A 27,896-nucleotide genomic window follows, 5' to 3' on the forward strand; every position below is an offset into this window, starting at 1 on the left:
GATGTTAGTTAAAGGTCAACTAATGTCAAACTCCATCTCTCCTGACTCACTCACATGTTTCAAATGTTGAATCTTCTTTTCCAAGATGCAGTAAGTCTGTCATCATGACCATGTTTTAAATGTATCACTTTATAAAGTTCTCCCTTGTCTAAAATTCCGACGAATAAGAGGTTACAGGAGCGAAACGTAATAATGGCTCCACTCCTCCTCTTGCCAGCCTTAATCACGCCCCCTTTTGTTTATACAACAAGTCCCCAGGAGGTGGAGACTTCCGGGATTGATGACGTATGGTGACAAACCTTGATGTGTAAATCACATCAGAGTAGGCGTGGTTATGGTAAACAAGATTTAATCCCCAGAAAAAGGGTTTCAGTGGCCAGGGCTTAAGCAAATTTTCTAATTTAAATAATTATATTAGAAGAGACACGTACTGACACATACTGATGGGTTCAGGTCCAAGATCGTATCCAGATAATCCAGTTCTACGAAACCATCAGTAAACTGAAATTAGACTCTCGGTCTTGATTGACACCTAATGTGGTAGTTTACTCACCATTCAGTTTTTATCGGCCCTTAATATTTAACAATGTGTCTTGGAAAAGTAATGCAAGCCAAATGACCAAACCTGCAGAAACCTTGAGAAGAACCAGACTCTTCCTCTGAGAGAAATCATCCAGTGGGCGGTCATCGTTCCTTTATTGGTTTAAGTGGGAAATCAAACCCAGATGAACATCCAGCCACCTCACATAAACCATCCAGACATTCAGTTCTGTTTGGAATCCAGTTTTTAATATTTAATTGAACTATAAAAAGCACATTAAAACATCTTAGTTACAAAAATGGGTCACCTACAGGGCTTCTCGATGCATTCACAGAGGGATCTGAACAGTGGATGTCTAGCAGTTTCTCTCTTTTAAAAAAATCCCCACCCAAAATATATAAACTTAATTGTTTAACCATTGTATATACAGGGCGTTACATCCTTGCATCTTTAAAGGTTACCAAGAAAATCTGAGGTATACAACCAAAATAAAAAGCCTGTCAACAACAACAACAAATAGAATTAAATTAAGAAATGAACGCTGTGATTGCTTCCTACGAGCTCCGGATCACAACGTTAGTGGGAGACGTTGCTGAGCTCGCGCTGGTGTGATACTGAAGACAGCTTCGGAGTGTCGGTATATATATATATATACAAGGGCGACGTCTAAATGTGGCAATGGAGAGTCGTTTCAATGCTCACTTTATTTGCTTGGTGACAGGAACAGTCGTCGAGGTTTCGTTTATTAGATTGAATCGTTTCGTTAACTTACGCTGTGAATCTTTGAACCAACGTTGAGATTAAAGAGGCGGGATCTATTTCGATACACATGCAAGTTTTGAAAGCGGATTCAGAAATAACAGTATTGTACAAAATAATTACACTTTATTCTTTTAATATAATTCATATCAAAATACACCTTCTTGTCTTAGCACCTCTATATACTTTGAGTTTTGAACAAGCACCATTGAAGTTTTTTTTGTTGGTTTTTTTTTTCCGTTCAGCACCAGGAGGATTCCCGAGCGGTCGCCTCCCCGGGTGTCCTCGGATACACCCTCCTCTGCCACGCCTTCAAATGTCCTTCTCCTTTCGTTCCAAGATGTGGTTCGGTCATGTGGTTCGAGCCCTACAAGGGCAACAAATATTCTCCTGGGTTGACATGGAAAGACATGCTTGCTACACCATCTCTTATTCAAAACTTGCATGTGGCACAGAAAAAGGGTGGGGGGCTTGAAATACGGGGGGAGGGGAGGGTGGTGGTACCCAAAAAACGTCTCAACTTGATTCTCTTTTTTGCTGACCCCATGAAGTCCTTTCTCTTGCTCTTACATATTTAATTTAACCAAGGAAGCAGACGGGGCCAACTTCGAACCCGAACTTCTGGCTGGGGTCCCCAAAGTCAGTCAACATGACGTCGATGATCGGAACCTGATCAATTTTGGGAGTGTTAATCTCCATCAAAGTCTTTCCGTTGCCCTTCCTTGTCTGTAAGAAGCGGGACAGAAAACATGATCAGACAAACGTATTTTTTTAATCAAAAAACAGGTTTAAAAATGTTAAAATTGTGTTGTATTACCAAGACATTATCTTCCAAAAAATAAATTGTTTAGAAATTAAATAATGCTTCTTGTGTCACGTAGCAAAAGGTACTTTTGACGTATCGATGTCTTACCGCGCAGCCGTCGTAGATGGCCTTGATGTACGGGTTGTTGTCGTACGACATCTCCTCGTCGTTGGCGCCCAGGAAGCGCAGCGCCTTGTCATAGTTGTCGTTGGTGGCGTCGTGCCAGGCCACGGACTGGTGGCAGGTGTAGGTGAAGTTTTGCCGAGCCGAGGCCGTCAGTAGTCTGAGGAAGGTCATCTGCACCATGTTGATCGCGTTTCCATCCGCGTCCACGTAGACCAGCTGAAGGGCAAGAGAGTCGCGTTAAGACAAACTAGCTGTTGATGGGGCTCTAGTCTGTTACGTTCTTTATTTGTAACTCATTTTATTGTTCAATTGGGGTTTAAGTCGAATCATTGATGTGTACAAAATGATAAAACAACTGCAGGAAGTTGGTACTTCTTGACACAAATTTGTTCTACTGATAAACTCTAAGTAGTTTGTGATCATTTCATAGTCATTTAACTGTCAAACCCACCTTCTTTTCTTCTAAGTTTAATAATGTTGTATCATTGTATCATGTACCCAGAATTTCTTGTGTTGTCTTTCATTTACAAGCTACAACCATGCTGTGAAATTCAACAGTTTTTTGGCTAATTTTGTTTCCTAATTACTAAAGTAACTAGAAACATAGCTTTTTATTTAGGTTATATGATAGCACCGTCTTAAACATTCCTACTAATATACATTTTCTTCTACAAATGATCACATTTCAAAATAATCCTGCTTGATCACATGACCTTCTAATATAGTTTCATCGATTTTAGTGATGAAGGTGAAAAATGAGAGCGACAACAATCACGACACTCACCATTTTACCGCGCTTAAATTCACTGAACCACGACCCTGGGATCTCCTTGGGCCAAGAGGACAATTTAACCTGCAGCCACACACACAAACACACACACAACGGCGTAAGAATTCATTCCATTCCATCAGAGATTTTCCAAAGTCACTTACTCCGTTGGACTTCTTATCGGGGTAGATGCAGGTCTCGCCCCCGGCGGTGAAGTTACAGTAGACTTTGAAGGAGTCCCCAGAGCAGCCTTGGTTTGGGTCGATCCAGTATTCACCTGAGGAGAACCAAGAACACTCACAGATCCTGTTTCACACGGGCAACTGCTTTTTTTCCTCTGGACTTGAGGAAGTTTTATTGTGGAAAACGTTGCTTCGGGCATATTCTCCTGCGGACATGAGTCGGTTCAGTCTAGAACTGGCATCTGTCTGTCGGAGGCATTCAAATCCTCTTAGTTGTCCTTCTATTGTGAGTAAATGCTCTTGTGTGTGTGTGTGTGACATCTTCTAACATCGATGCCCTCAATCAATAGCTTTAAGGAATTCAACTAATCCACAGAGATAAAGCCTTTCGAACTGCAAACACTGACTTCTTAACAAAGACTTTAAAACTGGACTCACCATCTGGGAACTCCGGGTGGCACAGCTGCAGATCCTTGCAGGTTCTTGCTGGGTTGTTCTGCGTGCCCATGGGGTATTTCATTCTCTCAATGTCCTGCTTGAGGTTGTTGAGTGAGCCGAAGATGTCCTCCATCCCCTCGCCGTAGTCCATGATGGATCCGTCCGACTGCATGTCAGCGGAGCGTTTGGTCTTCTTGGGGGACCGGACGGGCAGCGGCTGGATGACCTCACCTGGCGGACCCTGGAAGACGGTCACAGCAGCTCACATTTTTGCTGCAGTTTTATTTTGGTGGGTTAATATCGGTAATTACTCACAGGAGGACCAGGGGCGCCGACTACACCAGTGTCTCCCTTACTACCCGCTGGACCCTAGAGAGCAAAAACATTTCATTCAGCCTGCGTCAAATAAAGTTTTTTGGGGTACGTTTGTATCTGAGAAGCACATTTACTCACAGATGAACCCTTAGCTCCTTTAGGACCTTGAGGACCCTGTAAGATACGAGGCGTATAAGCAGAGCAATTTTGTATCGTCCTCCTATCTGCAGTGCAGAATCTAAATTATGATGGAATCAGTGAAGAGACTTACGGGTAGACCAGGAGGCCCGGGGGGACCGTGAGGACCTGACGATCCAGAGATACCCTGGGATGAGAGGAGATAAGCACCAGTCAGACATATTAAATAAACATTGAAGAAGAAGAAGTTTCTCTGGGAATTTTGAGGGAATGAATATCCAACAACTTGAGAAGAGTGTGGCAGGATGAATCATGGTTCCAATTAGGTTTTGGAAGAAATGATCAGTGTATGGATTGGCGAGTCAAATCCATGTGTCAACCATTTATGAGACGCCGACTTGTTGGCTCATATGAAAGTATTTATGTTCATTTTAATATTGTCACCTTTAAATGTGTGAAAGATTAACAGAAGATAAGGGACTAGGGTTATGAATATCAACATTAATACAGAAACATCAATACCAGTAAAACTGATATTGAATGAAAATATATTTGGTTGGTGAGTTCTTGATAGACAAGGACAAACACAGAGATAATTAAAATATATCAAGCCTCCAAGAATAAAAAGAATAATATAGTAATAAAGACACAAAGGTCCTGGTTAATTTAAAGCGTTTTTAGATTACTAAAGGATTTTGGCCCCATGTGTAATTGAGTTTGACACCCCAGACTTGAAGGGGTTACTTTGGATTTATAAGTGATTAACCTGGTGAGCAGGTTAACAAAGTGAGCAAATACTAATTGGAAATTTGAAGGTTAATTGTCTGGAAGCATTTTTCTTAATTATTACTAATGTCTATATTTTCATATTTAAACACTATCGATAAAGCATCGATCTAGCTCAGTTATTACATCAATTATTACCGCCTCTACTAGTCGTTTGTTGTCTTTGAAAAAACCCAATAGCAGAGTAACATTTTGTAGGAGAATGTTTAATCTGGCCAGTAGCAGATTATCAATTGTTGGTGGTGGGTTTGATTAACAATCTGGATGCTTAAGTTTAAAAGGATTTGTACCTAAATCGTTGAGAAAAATCTGAAAGTACGAGGGTTGGTCACTATATGTGTTGCTAGAATGTTGTTGGCTTGTACAACAATGTCTATTTCAACACGAGAACCAGATTATCTGCTGGTGGTGGTGAATGGAGTCATTTATCACTTACACCGTCGCCCTTGCCACCAGATGAACCTTGAGGTCCAGGCAACCCCCTGTCTCCTTTCTCTCCTTGTTCTCCGGGGGGTCCGATCAGACCAATCAAACCTGGGTGACCCTGCAGGATGAAAACAAATGTGCATTTAGAGAGAAATAAAAAAGAGCAACAACTCTTATGTCAGGTTGACAAGACTGAAGCAAAGACTGTCGTGTCCCACAGGAAACCAGGGGAAAAACCATGACAGGCTCTGGAGGGTGACGTTTCATTACAATTCAAATCCCCTGCCATTGTAATTGAAATGCCTCTATAAACGCAAACAGGAATCCAGACCCATCCCCAGTGTGGGGATGACAACTTTGAAATAGGACAGCGTCAACCAGGCCCAATGATTTGACAACATTAAAAACACTCTGTGCCTCGATTGTGTGCTTTTAAAACCCCCTGTCTTGGAGTGGGGGAGGCAATTTGGAGGGAGTAATGTGTGTTGCCTGAATATCGTTGGCAGTTACTTTTCACCTACAATTTGACAGTTGCAAAGAAGACAAGAGCAAGATTAGACGGATTAGAACAATCCATCACATCAAGCTCTGAATTTTTTAAAACGATTCTTTCTCACTCACTTTTTTGAAAACCAATTTCATGAGTGCAAAAAAAAAAAGAAGTCATTGACAAGCTGGTTTTCTAAAAGAGTCACTGTGTGGAGCAGCATGGAAATGCATATTCTTCCTTTTTGTGCAACCGTACAAATGTAACTGCCACTCTTACCTTTTCACCCTTCGAGCCAGGATCGCCTTTCAGACCAGGAAGACCAGGAGGACCCTGAAAAGTACAGATTTGATTTCAAACTTTGGTCAGAGTTTATTAAAGAAAAAAAACTGATGTTAAACAGAGATTATTTACCATGGGTCCAGGTGGACCATCTTGTCCTGGAGCACCGGGGAGACCTTGTTCACCCTGTAAAAAGCCATTGAATTAGCATCAGTGCCGGCTGTACTTTCTCTAGATGCCATTGATTTTTTGTGTGCACGGCAGGATGATTAATAGCTCTAAGAAGTGTGTTGGAATAAACATCCAAACTTAAGAATGCACTGCCTGAGAGTATCGATTATACCATCATTGTTTCTTATCAATAGTTTCTTTTGTGTCTACAATGTGGGCATGTGGATTAAAAAAAAAAAGTCAATGACACTGTTTGAAGAGTAATTCCTTTGGCTGGTACCTACTACATAAAAGATAAACTGGCCAATACAATGCAGTAGAATTATACCACAACAGTGGGATCTATTGAAAAACATTCTTATGAGGATTTTACTTACAACAGGTCCAGGAATTCCTCTCAGACCCTCCGGACCAGGTTTTCCTGAGGGTCCCTGAGGTCCAACTGGTCCCGTTTTCCCAGCCGGTCCTTCAGAACCAGATTCACCCTATGGGACGACAAAAAAAAGGGTTAAAAAAATGTGTAAGGCACTTGGAGAGCTGAGCTGAATTACAGAATATATACACATTCTATAACTGCATATTTGAAAACAATTGTCTTTTTAAACCAAAAGAAAAGGTATTTTGAAAAAAAATGGGGAAATTTTAAATGCTCAACTTGAATTATTATTTATTTAAAAAAATAAAAGTAAATACTTTTAAAGTTAAATTTATTCTGGTCTGGTTTCTGGTCTGGGGAAACTAAATAGCACAAAATCCTAAAAGTTTAGTTGTATTTCAAATGGACAAAGCAATGACTGATAAAAAAAAGATAATTATCAAAGAAGCTTCTTTCAGAAACCTTTCTTCATGTTTAGTAACTCATTTAACCAGGGGCCAAATAAATAGGGACACAATGTGCCCAAGTCAGTCCTTCAAAAATTGAGTGAATAAACTGAATGTGAAAAGTATTTCTAATGTAGCTCGGAGTGTTGTAATATTTGTCATGAAAATGCAAGAACACATTATAAACTTTCTTTGCAGTATTTTAAAGCACTATTTATTCATTTAACTCAAACAAACACACTTCTCATGGATGCATGCTGTCCCGCCTCATCTCCCTTTTATGAACTGTGTAAAGTTTCCCCCAAACAAATAACCAGATTTTAAAAACCCGACAACTAATTCCTCATCTTTTGAAGGATACAGATCCCCGGAATAAAACACCACCACTGATACCTGCGGCGCATAAACAACACTAATCATGCTGTCAGGTGGTCTTTTGAGGATTCCTGCTTTCTCAGAGTACTTTTTATCGGAATTCCGCTGTGGGCTGTGTTTACCTTAACAAGATGGCAGGTGGAATACAGAGTGAAGATCGGGGTAAACAAGAGTTATCTGGTGAGCCAAAGTGCTCCTGTTCTGCCAACTCCAGATTACCCGACAGATGTCACAAGCTGACACAAATTCCACAGAGACGGTGTCAGGATGAGATTAGAACCGGAGACCTTCACACCGTGACCAGCACTTGCTGCTACACGAGAATATATAAAACGTTTAAAATTGTTCTCAAGCTTTGTCCCTTTTTTATTGTATGTTTTGAGATTTCTTTTTCTAAAATCCTTCTAATTATAGGAGCCGTGTTAAACAGGCAATACGAGTGAAAATTCAGGCATATTCAGGCCATGAAAGCAGATCTTTTGCACATGAAAAGACACAGATTACATTGTTGATGGCTAAAAGAGAAGACGCTAAAACAACTGCAGGAAGTCAGCGATTTCTCTCAACACTGACTCAACATTAAAAAGCCAAACATAATAACTGTGGACGCCTGAGGGGAAGACATAAAAAGCTTTGCCTCCTTTTGTCACTCATGAAATTAAGTCATGGGACAATACAAGAGGCAAGTGAATCTTAGTTTTACTCAAATAGGCTGCGTACATAAATTTCCATCTAATCTGCTGTGGAATTAAATTACTTCTGCATCTCGTTGCTTTTAATTTGAGACGGGGAACAATGCGGATGCCATGAGGAGGGGACGACAGCAGACTTGCTGAGATTGCTCTACTGAGCAAAAAAAAAAAAAAAAAAGGCTCATTGATTTGTTACCTTTGCTCCCTTTTCTCCTTGCCTGCCTTCTGAGCCAGCAGCACCGGGTGGTCCCTGAAGAGAAGGAACAGACAGATCTTTAGCATAAAAAAACCCCCACAACAATAAAACATCATTTCAAACACGGTGTAGAGAAGCAGGACATCACTGGTGAACCTCACACTTAATCACAAGGTAGATAAAGACATTTTACCCAGTAAAAAAGTTGTTCTATTGTGCTTGGTTTTTACGTTAAGATTCTTTAAATATCCATTTCTTCTTCAGCTGGGCAAACCTAAAAACACAGACACTGCTCAGCGGTCCATGAATTGCTAAGTATTTGTTTAACACTATTTAGTTTTAGACATTTGTGCGCAGAGTAGATCGATGGGTTTAAGAGCTGCGTTTAAAAACAAATAGACAGTGCTGTATAAATGGAGAGACACCGAGGACCATGATTGGCAATACTTTTTTTAAAATTAAAAATATTAATCATCAGAAACATTCACATGTGTCTTTCATTGTCCCTGAGTGTCACATGTCAATTATGCAAATAGGTGTGTGCCAGAACTCTCTTCTGATTGGTTCCTGCCTGGGTTTCCACACTGTGATCTGTTCACCTGCTCCAGTCCCGGGTCTGCTTACCTGTGACACAACTTTTTAAAAAATGAGCAGCTAAAACTCACTGTGGTTGCTGTGATTCAGTGTTAAGGTAACCCCCTCTGTCTCCAGGCATATTTGAAACCGTCATTACGTGAGTAATCCTTTGAATGTTGTTAGCGTCCAGTTAACTCTCATTAGATTTACATTGTTGGCTCTTAACTTGGTGAGAATTCTCTTTTCTTCTGTTGTTCATGGCTTTGAAACACTTTTTGAGTTATTTGTTGAAAATCTGACATTTAGGAGGCGTTATTCCTATTTTTTTTATTTAGTTTTCTTCCAAGTAACTTTATTTTGGGAATAGCATAGTACTTATCTATTCTAATCTCTTTATCTAAATGTATCTTGCTGATCAGAACTATAGATGTTTCTTTGAAACCATCTTCATCTCATTATTTATGCCATATTTCGAAGCGACTGGAGCTCAGGTGTCTTCTTCATCTAGTGCTGAAACCTCGTAATGACCGGAAAACTCAAGTATATATCTTAAGGTTGTTTGTAGAAAAGCTTAATGACTAACATGCTACAAAGACAGGAAGTACTCTGGGTAAATATGGCGAGACACATTCTCTTTTTAAGACGTAAAGGCACTTTTACCAAGTGTACTGTGCTTGGAAATAAGGCTTAAGTATTGACAAAGATGGCAAGATAATGACAAATATGAACTTTGTGACTCAGTAATTATAAAACCCTGATGTGGGGATACGTGAAATATTAACCATTTTAAGCCATAGATCCATTGACTACAAACGTGCTTACACAAAAGAGGTGCCAGTTGTCTGGATGAATTACAAGGTTTTCAATAAAGAAAGTTGGCAAGACCGCATTAAAGGGACTGTCCTCAAATAATGAAGCGTGAAACCATTTGCGTCCTAAAAACAAAAATGCAATATTTAGTTTAAGTGACTAAATAACTGTAATTAAGATGGGGACAATCAATAGGACATGTACATTTGTAAATATGCAAGTTTATAGCAAATGTTTAATTTCCAAATGCGTTTAGCAGGTTGGCGTTAAAAAAAGATTAGTAAGACAACAGTGATATTAAGTATAACAATTAGTCTAAAGGGCCAGTTTGATCAGGAGCAATTACAGAGGTAGAAAAGCATGTCCTTGAAAAAATAATAGGACAGAAAAAACAAACATTATAGTGCATCAAGAAACTGATAGGCCATACGTATGCCGGTTATAATATAAATTGGTTATGAAAATGCTGATAAAAGTGGAATAGTGTTCAAGTGCGTGATTATACCTCTAGCTGCTGGATTGCATTGTACATATGAAGTGCTTTCTGGAATGCACAATACTTAATGCATATCACATTAACCATTTCATGAATATAACGTGTATTGCCTTGCACATAACCTAGTACCTAAGAAGTAAAAGATGCCTCCAACATTTGGCTACCATTAAACAAATGTACAAGTTTAGGCATCATTGTGACAATGGTTGTTCTTGTAATAGTCAAGACATTTTAAAAAGGTCAGGATCAGGAGTTTTGTTTGTAGTTTGGAATCCCAGGTGTGAGATGCAAGGATGGAAACAGTGGCTTGACCAAAATATTTCTTTTTAAAAGGGACTACTAGAATTTTTCGTTTCACAAATTGTTGTAATGCATGAGGTGCTTTTTCATATAGATGTGGTACAAGATGCCGTCTATGTTTTTAACAGTTTTTTTTTAAACCTTTTTAATTGGTGTTTGTGTTACAGGCCGATGCCAAACTTGTTACATATGAAGTTAAGTTGTGTAAGTTGTGAGTTAAGAGTGATTCACAAGTTTTGAAACTCTTGTATTATCTTAAATGTTTGGCGGATATGTTCAGGATAGTTTTCTCAAGCCAGTTATAATGTATTAATACTTTTGAAAACACCTTTACCACAACACTGATGGACACAAAATGAAGCCCATCTACAGTTTAAAGAACATTTCCAAGATCTAACTTGAATAAAATGTTTTTATTCAATTTGGCAAATTTTTCTTGTATATCATGTTATATCGTATTAATACTTATGAATAACCCTAAATGTACTACATCTTTTCTCCATGGCCAATGGGCACAATTGTTGAACAAGCATCAAAGCCTTTGAGATCACACTACCATGAAACAGGAATGCTGGTTGATTGATTATTTCTTCCCAAAGATAAAAGACTACTCATGGTCACATGGTTTTTGTGGCCTCTCGACATTCCGGTGAGATTTGATATCGAAGAATTGTCTTCTTAGATGAACATCGCATGTTCTTTGCCTTTGAACATAAAGGATACTCCAATGCCCTTGAATCCACTCCTTCAGTTGTGTCAAGATCTATTTCAGTCAATTGGACGTGCCTTTGTTTCTACAATCACGCAGTCACATACACTCAGAGAAGCACTTGTCAGTCACACCAGTCTGCCATCTCATCTTTTCTCCATGGCCAGGATCTCTCAGGACCACAATTACTTCTTTCGACTCCACCTCTATATGATCCTTCCAAGAAAATGCTATCCATCCAAATTGCCCTCTGATGCGAGCGACTTTTGCCTGAGTGCTTTTGAGTGTAATGTGAGGTTTCTAACGACGAGTGCTTTCATCTTTCGCCTCGGCGTGACTCTTACTGATGGTGAAGACGCCATGTCTTGGTCAGCGCTAAGAGCTGCTTCAACTGTCGCAGCATATTCAGAACGGAATTTACACAGAGTCTCTGTTTGATGCAGCAAGTTGAAAAGAAAATGCTGAGAGCTTATCGGGAAAAACAATCCCGAGAAAATGTTTTTGTCTTCTGATTTTAAAGGAATGCTGATACGGCAAAATGATATTTTCAACTACTGTATCTCTTCGTATTCAAAGCAACCTCCCACTGAGCAGCATGGATCGTTCTGGCGCCTCCATCCCCTGCCTTCTCAGCGATTAAGGACTTTGTGATAAAACAGACTTTTTTTTCTGAAATTATAATCCCGGGGCACTTGGGTGTAGCAAATTCTGATAGCCTGTTAAATAGGGCGAATGTAAATTTCACCTGACACGTTAGAAAAAAGCAATCAAGCTCTCATAGAAATGCATGCCGTGTTATTGGCCCTGATAGACGCCGGTGAGACGTGGAGTCCATCTTAAAAGTGACTCCAATCATTTAGGTTGGGACTTTTTAAATTCATGAGGACAGAAGATTTCTTGAGCCAGACTTCACAGAAACTAAGACGAACATGATGTAAATTAAAATGAGAATCCTTCTGGTATGTCACAAGAATGTCTGGACCAGATACAAGTGAATGAAATAATACCTTATTCGTGGAAAAAATTAATTAATTTGTAGTAACCTACATTAATCAATTGATACAAAGGTAGAAGGTGCACAGTTTTGGAGAGTCTGTTCTTGATCTAGACCTTGATATTGACTTTAAGATGCATCTCTTGCCACACATTTCCACTTGTGATTTTTCTCCATGTCAGTCCAGCTTAAAGTACTTTTGTTTCTCTTAGTCCCTTCCATCCGTAGACAAATCAATGATGTGGCAGACTTGCTTTGTTTCTCTTGCCTTCTTCCTTCAGCTCATAAGACCTTAAATGAGTTTAAAGCCCATCTGCTGCCATTTGAGATTTCTCGTAGCCGTTTCAATTTCTGTCTAAAAATAAAATCAGATATCTCAGCACTTCCCCTCCTGTCCTATGAGCAGCTCCTCAACACAGACTCTACAGTAACTCATACATCCCACTTTCCCAGTTTATCTCTTGATGAAAATGAATCGCTCTCGCTTACTAAATGTTGACTCTCTATTGTAGCCGACCCTCCTGCCTTCCTCACCAAGCTCTAAAATTTAAAAAATATTCATAATAATATTTCCCCATCAAATCAATTTATTATGTTGGTGACAAAATATATTGTCATGAAGGCCTTTTTTCTCTATTTTCTAAACTTAATCTAGACTAAATCCTTAGTGTGTATTTGATGGTGCATCGTCAGAACGCACAACTGAACATCAGGCAGATGTTCCAGTGAACGACCGAGCAGCTTGTGAATTCATCATTTTGCCCGGACTCACACTGAAAAGGTCAAACCCTATGGAAAAGCCAAAACAAATGTCATGCCGAAGTACGAGTCTTTGTTGCTCTTAATGGCAAAATGTCATGTTGATGGTGAAGCAATGGTATTCCGCTTAATGGTGCTCATCAAACATTTGTCTGAATATATATACAGTATATACCATAAAACACTGCTATGAATGCAATGTATTTTTCATTAGTGATGCTTGTTGTTACTTACTCTCTTGCCCGGAGGTCCAGGTTGTCCAGCTTCTCCTGATGGACCGGGAGGTCCCTGAAATGGGATACGACAGGCATTAAGAGAGCTGCTACCTTCCTGAGGCAACACACTTTTGTTTTTTTTCACAGCCAAATGCCCAATGATCAAATGAGAAGATTGATATTTCCGAGAACACTAGAAGTAGTTAAGCCGAACGGCAGCCCGCCTGAAGTGATACCTGCCGCGCTCTGTGTGATAATTACATCTCATTACCTCTGAAATAATTACAATGATTCAAGTCATTTCATATAATTTGAATAGACGTACTGCATTTCATTACCAAGTTTCACTTGGTATAACTGTCAAGCACAGTCTGACGGCTTCAGAGATCGGATTTACATACATAAATGCTAATTGGCTTTTATTTATCACTGTGACTAAAGAATCTGCGCTCTTGAAGTCAATGTTGTCCACGCCTGAAGTGAATATCGAGAATGAATGGCATGTACATTTGCCACAGATCTTAGATTGTTTGGGCATTGACAGTAAATATGGCATTTACGCAGGTGAGCAATGTGGGTCATCAGTAGGTAACATAACCGTTTTCTTAAAACTTACCGGCTGACCAGATTCACCGTCATCTCCTTTCTCTCCTGATTCTCCATCAGTACCCTGTAAGGACATGACTTTAGATATGTATCCTTCACACATTATACATTAAAATAGTGAATGGTATTATATTTTCTATTCCTTCCTCTTATCTCCATAAGTCCACATATCCTTAGAATTATAGACTTACAGCAACACCTGGCTCTCCAGGAGGTCCAGAGTCTCCAGGGAATCCAACAGGACCCTGAGTGGGGACAGAGAAAATGCATTAGATCTGAAAAGAAGCCGGAGGCGGCGAGGCAGAGTAATATTCAGGAATTAAAGACATAGTTCTTCATGTAGATTTACTAGCGGTGCAAATCCTTATGGCCGATGAAGGCAATTTGATTAACTTGATGATGATGAGGCAAATCAATGAGTAACGGCTGCGCTGTATCGCATTAGCACTCAGGCATGAAATATAATCCTACACAGTGGAACGTTTTTTAGCCATTTTAAAAGCACTCAAGTTTCAAAATGGACTTTAAAGAGACACTTCTTTACTCACGGGGTTACCCTTGGGACCATCATCTCCTGGGGGCCCTTTAGCTCCAGCAGGTCCAGCAGATCCTGGGGGTCCCGCCTCGCCCTTGTCTCCCCTCTCACCTTTAGGACCCTGTTGACGGTGACAATGATGACATAGTTAACATGAGAGGCAAAGAGGTTACACTTGTAGAAAGTTGCAGTTCAAATATAAAAACTATTTCTGTAGATTTCAATTGAAACATCTCAAGTTCCAAGAAAATGAAACAAGTCGTCCGAGAACAAAGGCTAAAGTTGGTTAAGCAGTTGTTTACGGACTAGACATTTCGACATTGATAAAAACTACAATTAATTGCATGAAAAAAAAAAAATTCACCATAACAAAAATATATTTGTGTATTTGCATCTAGTTATGTTTAATTTTATTCCGATGATGGTATTCTGTATGTGTGTCTTTTAGCTTTTTGAGACATTGTGTCTAATTGTGAACATGTTTGTGAGCATTATTTATATGGAATGAGGACTCTGGTGCAAAAGTTTTGTATCTAGAGTTTGTTTTTTACTCATTCTCACTAGTCAAGAGATACACGCTTATGTTTTTTCAGAGAAAATCTGTTTTCTTTTTCTAAATGAAACACCCTTGGGCAGTGATGATAAATGGAACATAATTTTTGCCGGCCCGGATAACAATTGTCTCACAGATCGGTACCGGTCCCTGGACCCAGGGTTGGGGACCACCGTCCTCTTCTATTGGCTATAATATTGTATAAAAGTTTTCAAAAATAAGAATCAAATAACAGCAGCCCATCATTACCTTTGCTCTAAACCATTGAGCTGCAGCTCAAGCCTCTATCTGACGTGTTGTATTGATGTTTCATTTCGATAGAGGAGCAAACCCCAGATAGAGTCTCATTCTCATGCCGTTGATCTCAGCCCTGGTTGACAGTGCAGGTAGGATTTAATAAATATTACTCCGGGGCTCTCGTCGGCTATGTTTGTGCAGCACACTGACTTTGGAAGTGTCAATGATAGCAGCGGTGGTTTGATGAAGGAACTAGCGGGAGACATTATGATAATCTGACACTCCCACCGGAGAGAGAGAGACACGACGTACCTCGACTATGATTAATGAGGGCACACAGCTAACAGAGTCATCAGAGTTTGGTGACACTGAAAAAAAATATTGGCAAACTCCATTGCGATGAACCCCTGTCAAACACTGGGGTAACATATGCTAATGAGAGCATATCAATAAGAACCCTCCGTTCTTAAATGTAGGTTGATTTTAGCCTCATGAAGACTTGTGAATATGTTCATTTTAGTGTTTCTGAACTGTATGATACTTAATGAACGATACACGTTTCACTCATGTCAGTATGATATGATTAAAAATATTGGTCACAAGGCTATCACTGATAGCTTTCACTTCCCTCAATCTACAAGAACACTTACCCCAGTTCCGGACTCTCCCGATGGTCCTGGATTTCCGGCTTCACCTTGCTCTCCCTGAAAATATTAAAATCTGAATGATCACGTTCTTAATTCAAGTACAATATCAACCACAAGGTGAGGTTTGATTGAGAGGTTTAATCTCAGTCCTTTCAGTCTGATCTAAGTTAGCAAAACTTTCTTTAGAGTTCAGGTATCTGAGAAAATGTACCTCCAATTCAAGAGTTTAGGGAGCTTTCGGGGAGAAATTGAAAATGGATCTCTTATTTAATCCGGAGATGTATTGGCAAAGGTAGACAAAAGTAGCTACTTCTAATTGCTACTTTCAATTGGGGCTATTTAAAAAAAAGACCAATTGACTTCATTTCAGGTCCTTCTATTTTCTGTTGCTATTGAACCTTTCATCTAGACTTTCACATTAAACTCTTAAGATTTTCTACAGTTTTCTTTCTCTAGAGTCAATGAAACAACATTAAGTATTTAGTAAGTGAACCTTCTGCCAGCTGGCAATGAAGTACATGAATCCCGCTGTACTAGTGGTAAAATAGACATTAACAGCAGCGAAGAATCGACACAGGAATACAGACACAGCTGGTGGGGAAATAAATGGAAAGGTAAAAGCAGGAGTGGGCTGACGATTACATTAGACATGCAGGACACCCTTGAGTGCCATGTTTTGACACTTACCTTCTCTCCCACTGATCCCATTGGGCCAACGCCACCTGGAGGACCTTGAGGACCCTAGAGCAATAAGAATCAAACACAAAACATATTCTTTTTAGCTCAAAACAACACTTTATCTGCTGGAAAATACATGTTTTGGAAAACAAACCACACTCACATCAGCTCCACTTGGACCTTGAGGACCTCGGGGGCCAGGAGGACCAGGGGGCCCCTAAAAAAGAATATTTTGCATCATTAGAATTTCATGAACTATTAGACAAAGAGGAAAACAGGAGGCAGACGTGTCTCCTACCATGGGGCCGACGTCACCGTTCTCTCCCTTCTCGCCAGGGGGTCCTGGAAGTCCCTGTGGAGAGAAAGAATGAATAACATCAAAAGGTTTTATTGAATAAACAAAGAATGATTAGTTACATTTGAAGGATGATGAACTTCCGTATTGTATGAGATTGAAAGTGAACAAATAAAATTTTGATGTGGAAATAGTTCATCTTTTTAACAGAGAAAAAAAGATGTGCATCTAAATGATCGTGGATTGTTTAGTAAAGATTGAAGCAGACTTACTAACAAAATAAGTTTTTCTAGTTAAGTAATACATTTTCAATTTTGATAATATGGACATTGTGTTGCATCTGTTGGCATTGTTGGTAAACATTGCGGCTAAAAAAAGTAGTGAATTGTTTCTACATTCAGTTTTGTTTTCTGTTGTTCCATAGTGATTTTGGCTAGTTCTGAATGAATCCACATTCACTCATATGGCGTCTCATAGCTGCTGCTCATGAGGTTACAAATAGATAAAACAGTCCACAGTCGCTAAAGAATTCAAGTGACTATAGTGAAAAAAAAAGGGTTGTTATTGGATCAAAATGTTTCAGAGTTGGAAGGTACGAATGTAATTGTTTGAAGACTAGGGAATGCCACTGACCAAACTAACTAATGGAGTACAGGTTACGATTCTGTGATTTTATGTAACATAAGATTACAGTGAGTTTTGTTGTCAAAACATATGACATTTAATTCACAATACCAAACACTGATGTTCATATATCTCAGATGTTGCGACGGAGATAAAACTTCAGATTAGCTTTTCTCTTGTGCATCTCCTCTAATGTTACATGAGCAGCATCAATGAGACCTTGAATTTGCATTTGCTCCCTGATTCTTCTACCAGCGAGTGCGGTTGATTAAATAGCCTGGGCCTGATTTGCTTGGTGGTTTTTTTTCCCCCTCACAGATAGTTTTCATCAGCGTGTGATGGACTGGATGATACCAATGACTATACGCTTTGGCATGTGTTTACACAGACACAAGGTGCAAAGGTGACCCACTGACTGGTTAATGTTTGTGTATCAGTTTATGGCTACACATGTGTTGATGCTCCTGTTTTGTGTGGGTGTTCCAAGGTGTGCGCTGCATACTGATTCCTCTTGCTTGGAGAAATCTCATCTGTTTAAAGGTCTCTCCTCGTCCAAGATCATTAGCAGAGCTACTAATTATACAGAATGCTAAATATGCTCGATGAGGAACTGGCGATTGGAGCGGGTCAGTCCATGCAATTAATGGAATCACGATAGGATGTGAATTACTCCCAATTAAAAGTTCATTGAACGCATTCCGGCAGAGATAGCACGGGTGCGGGGAAAGACAAGCGGCAGTCGATGAGATTCCATCAACGAACTCTCTGCGGTGAACTCAACAGTAAGGTAATAATGTAAGAAGATGTTTGCGATAAAGGAGATGATCACCAACAAACGATAGTCATCATCACAAGGTATTAAATTGGTTGTAAAGATCTTTGAATTATCATTATGCCTATTCCGTTATGTTTACAGCTTATGTATGAATGATAAACTGTACAGTGTTCATAATGGTATCGTATAAGTTTTCTTTCCTCTATTAATCATGAAGCTTTCAACAATGCCTTTGGTGAAAATTGAAGCCTTCCAAGAGACCTTTTTTTTGTTAGTGGTTTTTACTGTTTCCACAGCAACAAAGACGACAGCAGTTCTACTTAGTGAAGTACAAAACGCCAAAGATCAAAGTGAAAGTGAGCTATTTGATGTTTTTCATAGCTGTTAATTTGCTAGAAATACAAAGAAATATAAGACTGCTTTCACCAAATTAGTTTTTTCTCTTTCAAGTATGTTAAAATTGAACAATATTAATGTTTTAGAAATGACATTATTGTTTAATTGCTTCAAAAGTTAAGATTTATTAGGATATAATACAAACCTGGAGACCAATAGGACCGGGAGGTCCAGGGAAACCTCTTGAGCCTTCATCTCCCTTCTGTCCAAACATACCCTGCTGACCCCTGGGACCTGGCTCTCCATCAGCTCCCTGAGAATCAATAAATACTTTATTAAGTAACCAACATTGAAGCTGTTTCATTCCTTTTGATGAACGAAAACCATGAGCTATATAAATTCAAATATTTGTATTAAATCTTACAGTGTTAGAAAAGATCTATAAATGGTACTTACAGCTGGACCTGGAGCACCAATTGGACCTTGAAGACCACCTGGTCCTGGAGGACCCTAAAAAAAAAATTAATGGTTAACGACACAGTTGGTTAACGCCGCTATTTCTTGAAAGATGAGACAACATTCTCTATGGGAAATACTTAATATTCATATTTTGCTTTGCTTATTTTTGCAGCTACCAAATTGATTCTTATATGTTTGTTTAACTTTAGACAAGGTCCTGGAGAAAATAATGAAAGAAGACCATTTAAAGTGAACCAGAACAGCCTGTTCCTCTGACCAGATGATCGTGTGTGTCTGTAAGCAGTCATTTCTTGAGCAAGTATTTGATCTTGCCAAATTACTGTCAACACACCTGCTCTCCTTTGTCAGCTTTGCTTCCCTTCTGACCGGGCTCTCCAACCTCTCCCTGGAAATCAGACACAAACACATCTATAATCAGTTGTTTTCCTCAATATGTGTCAGCGGCTTGAGGAATATAAGTGCACAGGTGAAAGAAAAGCAATAGGTATTAGTTGAATGTTGGCGTCAGTTTGATGCCTGGTGCTCCTTAGAAAAAAAGAACTCAGCTACTTTATCAACTTCCAGATTATAACAGCAACAGTATTTCTCCTTTATATAACCTCTCTGCTTCAGTGTTTTTGGGTTATGAAGATGGATGGGCAGCAGTGGGAAATAAAGAGACATTCTTTCTATGCAGATGGTGTGAGTTTGAACACAGAGATGAAGATTGATTGGCAATTTGGGTCAGTTCTACATCATATCTCTGTGAAGAAAAAGTTGTTGCCAAACTGGAGAAATCTTGACTGACCTTATCACCGTCCTCTCCGGGTGGACCTTGTGGTCCGGCGGGGCCAGGCAGACCTACGGGACCTTGGACACCATCCCGACCAGCTGGACCTTGTGGTCCTTTCTCACCCTAAACATCCAGACATTGACTTGAGCATTGTTTTTGTTTTTTAACGATTTGTAAATAAATATACTGTTTATATGATATTCTTACAGGTCCTCCTTTTTCTCCAGCTGGACCTGGAGGTCCCTGAGGACCAGGTCTACCAGAAAGACCAATTGGGCCGGCAGTACCAGCAGGACCTCGCTCACCAGGAGAACCCTGTAAATGTAAGTATGTAGAAAGTGAGCAGTACTTCGATGTCGATTAAAAGAAAAAGCCAAGTTGTATATAACAACGTATGTATTAGTTCTGCTGCCTCTAGATGAAAGCCTTCTCAAACATAGAAAAAAAGACTCATCTAAGGTTGCCGCCTAATGGATCACCACCTACAAGGCTTTTATCAAAGAAATCTGACAAAGAAACATGTGCTTTTAGTAGAGAACAACATCACACCTTTCACCCGGCATCACAAAACTTTTGAGTCACTTCCTAACTGGTGTTGTGTGTTCAGAAATAAGCAATGACGGATTAAACTATTCAGATATTATTATTCAATTACTTGTTGTAATTAAATGTTCCAATGAAGCCAATAATAATAATCGTCATCGGCATATTGGCACAATTGAGTTTACAATATTGATGTATCACGTTCATTAAGACACTTGTAAACTTCATGCTACTTATAGTCAAAATACAAAAAGTTATCTTGCTCTTCCATAATACATGACGCATCATTCAGAGTCTGATGAGAACAGATGTAAAGAGCTTTGATTCAACCTCTGGGATGATGTTGCCGTCGCTCGCCATATGGAATCTTTCCTCTCTGTGAAGTTTTGTCTTGTGCTCATTGGTTTGTTTGCGTGTCTGAGAGCCAAAAAGCAATGGAGCCGATGCACAGCCACTTCAGCACATCCTTGCTTCAGTGACAAGAGGAAACGTTCTAATCCTTTCATTGGAATACTGCGTGACCACAGTGATTAAATCGGCACACAGTATAGCCAATTACACATGCGTGTACTTAGTGGAACGACTTCTATAATTTCAGGGCTGTGAATTAAATAAATAAAGCTGTACTTCAGCAAAGCAATCATATCTTCACTTTGAAAGCAGCGGGTTACCGGCTTCACATTTTCACACTGCTCATTATAGACTCGTACGATTAAAAAAAAAAAAGAAAAAAAAGAAAATTGCATCTGGATTTAAAAAAAAAATTCTAAACACAATCTTATTTGAGTATTAAATGTTGTTTTTTAATTAGTAACTTGGATACTTACAACAGGGCCGCCTGGACCTTGGGGTCCTTCTCCTCCCTTCAAACCTGCAGGACCCTAAAAGAAACAGATAAAGAAACGTTTAATCAACATTGATTAGAAAGAGAAAAATAACATATACACTGCACATAAGTGTAATAAGCAGCAACAATCCTGCAAAATGAGAAGAGGAAGCTTAAAACGAATCAATGTAAACATTTTTTTATATTTACTTTATTTTCAGAGCTTTATGCACCGTAAATCCTCAACAGTTTATCCGATAAAACCATTATAACCATGTATAAGAGCTAATGATTGTTGGAATTTGCAGCATGTTGATGGCGAGATACACAGGATGCAGTGATGTGTTCACTGAGCAGGAGTGAGACAAAGAGAGAGTTGCGTTGGAAATGCAGTTTGAGTGGAAGAGTGTTTACTACTCGTTCAAAACCTCCTGTGAAGAAGACAACCACCCTGGCTGCTCAGTCCTACCACACAAGTTCCAAAAACACCTGTCCAGAGTGTTAAAAAACCTGGAATAACGGTTTGTTATTGTAAATATGTTTTAAAAAAAGCTATTTCCAGTTAAATTAAAAGTTATTGCACAGTCAAAAGGGATCTTGGGGAAGTAGGCAATTACCTATTAGAACTTAGTTTAACAATTCCACAGAAAGAAAAAACCATTCACCCTTCAGAAGGTTTATTGATGTGTAAAAGGACTAAATACCAAAACAAAATGGTATTATTAATCTTCATGTTTAAACAACAAGTTACTGATGATTATTCACACTTATTGAAGACTCCTTTGTATTGTCTTGCCAACCAAATGGAAGTTCTTTCAATTCACACTCAAGCTTTTGACTGCCTTAATGTGTTTGAAATATGTGCTATGCATAAGTTGCAGTCTCCGAAAATGTGTTTCTGTGTGATTGCGTAGCTCCCTGGTGTGTCACAAAGGAGCATGTGGCAGGATGGGTAATGGGTCCCTGCAGGATCTGGCTGTGTGCTGGAGTAAATTACAACGCTAGAAAACAATCATTGGTGGTGTTGGACTCCGGTCCAGGCGACCTTGGATATCCAGCCAACACGTTGCCTCCTCCCTCTATAGTGCATCCATTCTCAGCCACTGCAATCTAATTGTCAACAATTCCTCTTCAATAATTCATTGAGTAATAAATAGAAGGACAACAAATTACTCTCTACTCAGTAAAATACCCCAAATATTTTATAAAAATGTCAGAGCAACTATTACTAAAGTGGAAGCTGCTCCTCTGACTGCGGACCATGATGCATCGCTGCAGTTAAAACGGAAGTCTCAGCACCGGCGAAGCAATGCACAGGCATGCGTGTTCATTTGTTAGATGTCTCTTTGGATTTCCTGCGCATTAGATTGATTGCTGCGGGCAATTTTGGGGCTGTTGTCTCTAATGAAGTGAATAGCTGTGAAAGACGTCGGTTCATTTGTTATGGAGCCATGTTCTGTCAAGTTCTACAAGCAAACACGTGTAAAAAGAACAGTGATGAATTGCTGCCAGATCTTACCGTAGCACCTGGTAGACCTCGCTCTCCGGGAAAGCCACGCAGACCGGGGGGACCGTCTTTGCCAGTGGAACCTTGTGGTCCTGGGTCTCCCTTTAAAACACAAGCACATTGAATTATAGTGTACATATATATATAAGAAATGTTGCTGCTTCATTACAGGTTTCAGGGTCATTGGATACTTTTTAAATACAAAATTAAATATTGATTGATTTGGTTGTGATCTGGCATTAACTACTGGTTCCTTTCTCAAACTGTAAAGTCAATATTTTTTGCAAAGAAAAACCCTCCGTATCTCCTGATTGCACATTGTACTTTAATGAAGGTGCTATGCAGTAAACTATATAGTACCTGCATAATAGAGAAATAAAACACATCTTTCCAACTAAGAAAACCTGTTTTTTATTTCGTTTTTTATGGCCAAAGTTTGGACACAAAAAGCTTTATCTGGTTTCTAAGTGGGCATTGTTACACTTGCTTTACTAAAAGCTTTACAATTTAAGACCTTGGGAGCTCACGCTGAGAGGCATTAACTTCCCTGCTTTAGTATATCACGCCGCAGGAATCCCCTCATCCTAAATTGGATCTGCATCCTATCTTGCTGTAATCTTCTGCTAACTTTGCTGCTTTTTCTTCTTCCTCTTCCCCCAGTGTCATCCACACGCTTCTCTTTTTTTCCTGTTCATTGAACAGAGTAAGACTATAATATATATATATATATATATATATATATATATATATATATATATATATATATATAACATAAGCCTGAAGATGCTGAGTCTTTCTACAGAACATGACTTGCCACCATGACCAAGTATGACTTGATAATAACAGTCATTTTAAAATGACAAAGGATTTAATAAAGAAAAAACTCTGGGGAAATCCACTTCTTATGTTTTAACTGGCAGAGTTATTTTGCATTTGAATTATAGTTTATATTATTTAATCAGTGAGACGTAGCATGTTTTTTTTCTGTGTTTATTTGTTTCAATTTAAACAGCCATGGGCAGTAAAACTGTCACCGTTTCTTTTAATAGGGCTCTTCTCTACGCAACTTTTGCCTGAGAAACCATGACCACTGAACTTTTACGGGAATAGTTGTGATACCCCCCGTTTTGTTAAATAAATGGCGACTGTGGCAGCGGAAATGGAGACAAAATGAAGTTTACACTGTTGCAATTACACGATTTTAACAGCAGAGGGAGCCATAAACAAATGCTGTTTGTTGAATCTTCCGTAGTGCTGCTTTAATCACCAGTCAGTAGCCTTCCAAACTCCCTCGATCAACCCAGACACTAAGCAAGGATGTTGGGAGCATTTTCAGGAGATCTTACATTTTCTTGTCTTCCCTGTCGTCATCAAGTTGATTTTTCACTGCTCAAACTATGTACATATTTGTTGTGCACACAAATAACTGTCCATATTCAACTTTGAAACATTGATCGTCACACTTGGCATGCGGCGTGTGTGTGTTCAGAATTGAGTCATCCAATGTTTGGTAAACTCAATTTTTTATCAAAGGCCAACAGACAGTACTTTTGGCTGTGAACATGACATCTGTCGTCCCTCAGACACACTGTGTGCAATTCTGAAACATACTGAGTGGATAAACTTGTAAAGCCATCTGGCGAACGGTTTTTACTCTGGTGTTATTTAGCTTTCATGCGTTAAAAGAAGAATATGACGTGCTGATAATGTGTGGAGTAATGGCTGGATGCATCCCAGCAGGATCAGGCATATGTTTGCTTTGTTTCGGCGATCCATCTTAATGGGCCATTAGCTGCAGTTAGTTTGAAAATGGTGGGCTTTGTTGTGTTGCTCATTTTTACTGTCAACACATCATCATTACAGAAGCTTCTGGTAAAATCACGAAACTGCTTTTTTTTTAATTAAGGGACACAATTTTTAGTTTGAATGAGACTGTTTTGAAAAGATGATCGTCATAAATTCATCTTCTGAACGAGAATGGTTTCCCTCTGTGTTTTTCTTTTCATACGAGTCGACTTTATCTGAAAACAGGGAGGCACAGAAGAGTGGGCTGGAGTGGTATAAGAGGATTTCGGCTTGGCTGCCAAGACCTCCACAAAGTGTTGCTGGCATACTGATGCGCTGGCCTGAGTGAAGTGGGTAAGAAAAGGGGGATGTTAGTTGTGAGGGCTCGGAGGTAGCCAACTGACTCGATTTAACTGTCTGCTTAAGAAGACGGCAGGAGGATGAAGGCGTGGGGAGTCAGAGGGTTGGTAAAGAAAAGCCTCTTTTTTTATTTGAAGAAGATGTTGTCTATTCTTAACGGGTGAAATTGGCTTAGTGGGAAATTAAAGGAGACTCCATTGATGTTCACTGATTTATGTATAAAAAGAGCAGAAGGAAAAAAATGTTTTTGAAATAAATTACTTGCCTTTTACATATTTTAGCAATCCAAATCACTTTTGTTCAAATTGACTTCATCTTTCACAGAACTCTAGATAAACTGAACTCGCTTCCTAAATATAAATGTAAAATATACATGTGAAAGGACGTTTGAGTGTAATATTTCACCTCCATTAATATTAGCTTTCACCTCATTAAAATTAGTATTGCATCACTCACCTTTGCTCCTTCTTTACCAGCAGATCCTGGAAGACCCTGTTCTCCAGGTGGGCCTGGAGGTCCAGGGTGCCCTCTTTCACCGACGGGTCCAGTCTCTCCTGTAGGGCCCTGAGATTCAAATGGAAGAAAAAGTTGTATTTTTTGGAGGTAACTATGAAAGCTTTTACTCATTTCTGAATATAATGATGAAAACATATTCAAAACTAAATATTAGCTCAAACATAGTTGAATAAATGTGACCTTATATTTCATTTTGTTCATGTATTTTCAAATCCTATTTCTTACCTGAGGTCCAACAACGCCTCCTGGGCCTGGTGGTCCAGTTTTTCCTTGGAAACCCTGTAAAAATCACACAACATTAATAGAGCAGCCAACAACCATAGTTCACAACAGTGTAAAAGTGCAATCCAGGGTTAATCCTGTCCTATATATTAAAATACATATGTCGTTATCTGTTAAAAATAATACTTGTTTTCGAATATTATTACACTTCACTAAGTGTTACGTATATACAATTGTCTATGTTCATATATCTCAATAAAGACCGTAAACCGTGAATAGCAAAATTATCTACGTTCTTATAGTAATTTCTTTATTGTTGCTTGTCTACGAGTAAAATACATAATCGTATCCAAGAAGAGTATTTAATGTAGTTTATTTTGGTCCAAAATGAAATCCAATATTTTAATAATTTTCTTACTTGAGTAAAATAAGTTATACTATTCTTAATAAGTGCTATTATTTTTGAATCCCATGATTTAAAGTAAATTATAATTCAATCAATTGCATTAGATTTAACTAACTTTGGCAACAATGAGTCAATTTGTAGCAGCTAAAGATTTTGCCTTAATTGCCTAGATTGGGTTTTGAACCGGCAACCTCAAACTCCAAAGTCTTAGCTGCCGACTTAAAAAAAAAAACATTAATTACATTGCTATTCTTCCAGTTTTCTTCCACATATTCTAATTTCATCTGATTTTTAATTTCTTCTCCAGATTTAGAATTCAGACCAAATATTTTTCCAACAATTGTGACTCCTCATCAGTTTGGGAATCCTGCTCAGGTCGACTTATTCATCCGGCACGATTGACGAGTGCTGTGATTTACAGTCATGTCAAACTCCATAAGAGCAAAGAAAGATGGAAAATCCTGGTTTGCTGTGTGTTGCTCAATCTAAAAGCCCACGAGTCATAGCCGTGATCAATTCTGGAACTGGAGGCTGGTGGAGCATCTTCATCAGCGCATAAATCTCGGCCGTAACGGCTTTAATGACGGAGGTATCTTTGTCGCTTGACTTGGAGCCGAGGAAGGAGAGGAAAACTGTACGGAGCATTACGCTATCTATAGAAGAGAGGCTGGGGGAGAGAGGAGCCTTAATGACAGAGGCGATGATGTGTCAAGCTTTTAGTGGAATTTATTACGCACTGAGCCTCGTCAACCCAACATGCACTGTTGCATACCAAGTACAGTGAAGTCCAAGTTGAGTTCAGGTCAACGACTGGGATCAAAAGTAAGTTTGTTCTGAGATCTGTTAGAACCTCATATATGACAACACACCATTCCTTTAAAAACTAAACTTATTTCAGAGATTCAAGGTGACAAATGAAAGATAGAAGTAGGAACATCTCGAGTAAATTATTTTTTATCAACATTGGCCTTTTGACATCTTTGTCGATTATAACACACACACTGGTTTCATTAAGAAAACTTTATGTAGCAGATAACGATTGCTTTATTCTAATTCTCGTCCTGGCAGTTGATCAACGATAGTTTTGGAATATTGCTTGTTAACATGCAGATAATGCCAGTTTTTTTTTTCTCTTTAGTGAAAATAATCTTTGTTCTGAGTATTTAAAATTGTGGACATACAGCAAATGCATTTCTGAATAACTGCCACCGTGTTTGGAGACTAGTATAGGCTTCGTACCGGGCTCTTGGAATCTGCCATTATTGGGTATTTTCCTTTTTTATTTATTGTTCTAACCCAGCTTTGTTGTTTTATTTTTTTTTTTTTTATTATAAAAGATTTAAATGTTCAAGAACTTTTATGGAATATGATTTTTGAACATAGATTGTTACAATTATTGTCTAGTGGTTTGTACTTACCATCAAAAAAGAAGCAAAACTAGCAAACCAAAGCAAAAAAATACATATACTGTATGTTATCTTTATTTATTTTTTTTAAATCAAATTTCGTTCAAACTATTTCGTTTCCAGTTTCTTTATCAAACGATTTCTGTGTCTCTGAGTGAGTTTTAAGGACGCTTGCAGTCGGAAATGACTCTTAAACCAACAAAAGTTCCTATTATATTATTGGTTCAATTGAACTGATACAAACATTCCACTGCTTGTTTTATGAGAAAAAATGTTCAAATACTTTCTCCCGATTGAGTATAAATTCCATTCTCTGACAGCAAATTAAGCTCCATTTCTGACAGTTCTCTCTGCTGTGTCCCCTGTGATCCACCTTTTTTCCTCAACATGGTCCTGTCTGGACTCTGCTGCTACAGTTCTACACTGTTCTCTCTTCTCTCACCGTCTCTCCTTTTTTCTCTCCTCTCCTCCCTTCAGTTATGGCTCTGCCAGTTAAAAGGAAGCTTTTTTTCTCTTCCTTGTCGAAACTTGCTCATCATGATTCGCTAGCATCTGTTCTCTCTTTTCTTATATAGTGTAGACTTTCTTAAGATGACTTTCAGACACTTGTCGTTAGAT

At 38.9% G+C, this 27,896-nt stretch overlaps 1 protein-coding gene across 2 annotated transcripts in view; it reads right to left on the reverse strand.

Moving 5' to 3' along the window:
* Nucleotides 1-767: 767 nt before the first annotated feature.
* col11a1a (collagen, type XI, alpha 1a) overlaps nucleotides 768-27,896 on the reverse strand; it is a 63,638-nt gene continuing 36,509 nt past the window's right edge. For both annotated transcript variants that reach the window (XM_087788875.1, XM_087788874.1), the window contains 30 exons: nucleotides 25,470-25,523; nucleotides 25,185-25,292; nucleotides 22,596-22,685; nucleotides 21,078-21,131; nucleotides 19,915-20,022; nucleotides 19,723-19,830; nucleotides 19,267-19,320; nucleotides 18,912-18,965; nucleotides 18,661-18,768; nucleotides 16,724-16,777; nucleotides 16,589-16,642; nucleotides 16,435-16,488; nucleotides 15,751-15,804; nucleotides 14,324-14,431; nucleotides 13,967-14,020; nucleotides 13,786-13,839; nucleotides 13,189-13,242; nucleotides 8,311-8,364; nucleotides 6,603-6,710; nucleotides 6,187-6,240; nucleotides 6,052-6,105; nucleotides 5,296-5,403; nucleotides 4,207-4,260; nucleotides 4,074-4,109; nucleotides 3,936-3,989; nucleotides 3,621-3,861; nucleotides 3,165-3,277; nucleotides 3,016-3,084; nucleotides 2,214-2,447; nucleotides 768-2,026 (listed from right to left, as the gene is read on the reverse strand). In XM_087788875.1, coding sequence (XP_087645001.1) covers nucleotides 1,880-2,026; nucleotides 2,214-2,447; nucleotides 3,016-3,084; nucleotides 3,165-3,277; nucleotides 3,621-3,861; nucleotides 3,936-3,989; nucleotides 4,074-4,109; nucleotides 4,207-4,260; nucleotides 5,296-5,403; nucleotides 6,052-6,105; nucleotides 6,187-6,240; nucleotides 6,603-6,710; nucleotides 8,311-8,364; nucleotides 13,189-13,242; nucleotides 13,786-13,839; nucleotides 13,967-14,020; nucleotides 14,324-14,431; nucleotides 15,751-15,804; nucleotides 16,435-16,488; nucleotides 16,589-16,642; nucleotides 16,724-16,777; nucleotides 18,661-18,768; nucleotides 18,912-18,965; nucleotides 19,267-19,320; nucleotides 19,723-19,830; nucleotides 19,915-20,022; nucleotides 21,078-21,131; nucleotides 22,596-22,685; nucleotides 25,185-25,292; nucleotides 25,470-25,523 — 2,550 coding nt within the window. In that variant the 3' untranslated portion in view covers nucleotides 768-1,879. The remainder of the gene's footprint in view (nucleotides 2,027-2,213; nucleotides 2,448-3,015; nucleotides 3,085-3,164; nucleotides 3,278-3,620; nucleotides 3,862-3,935; nucleotides 3,990-4,073; nucleotides 4,110-4,206; nucleotides 4,261-5,295; nucleotides 5,404-6,051; nucleotides 6,106-6,186; nucleotides 6,241-6,602; nucleotides 6,711-8,310; nucleotides 8,365-13,188; nucleotides 13,243-13,785; nucleotides 13,840-13,966; nucleotides 14,021-14,323; nucleotides 14,432-15,750; nucleotides 15,805-16,434; nucleotides 16,489-16,588; nucleotides 16,643-16,723; nucleotides 16,778-18,660; nucleotides 18,769-18,911; nucleotides 18,966-19,266; nucleotides 19,321-19,722; nucleotides 19,831-19,914; nucleotides 20,023-21,077; nucleotides 21,132-22,595; nucleotides 22,686-25,184; nucleotides 25,293-25,469; nucleotides 25,524-27,896) is intronic.

The sequence above is a fragment of the Callionymus lyra genome, chromosome 4 (genome assembly GCF_982586985.1).
Source record: "Callionymus lyra chromosome 4, fCalLyr1.hap1.1, whole genome shotgun sequence".
Lineage (NCBI taxonomy): Eukaryota > Metazoa > Chordata > Actinopteri > Syngnathiformes > Callionymidae > Callionymus > Callionymus lyra.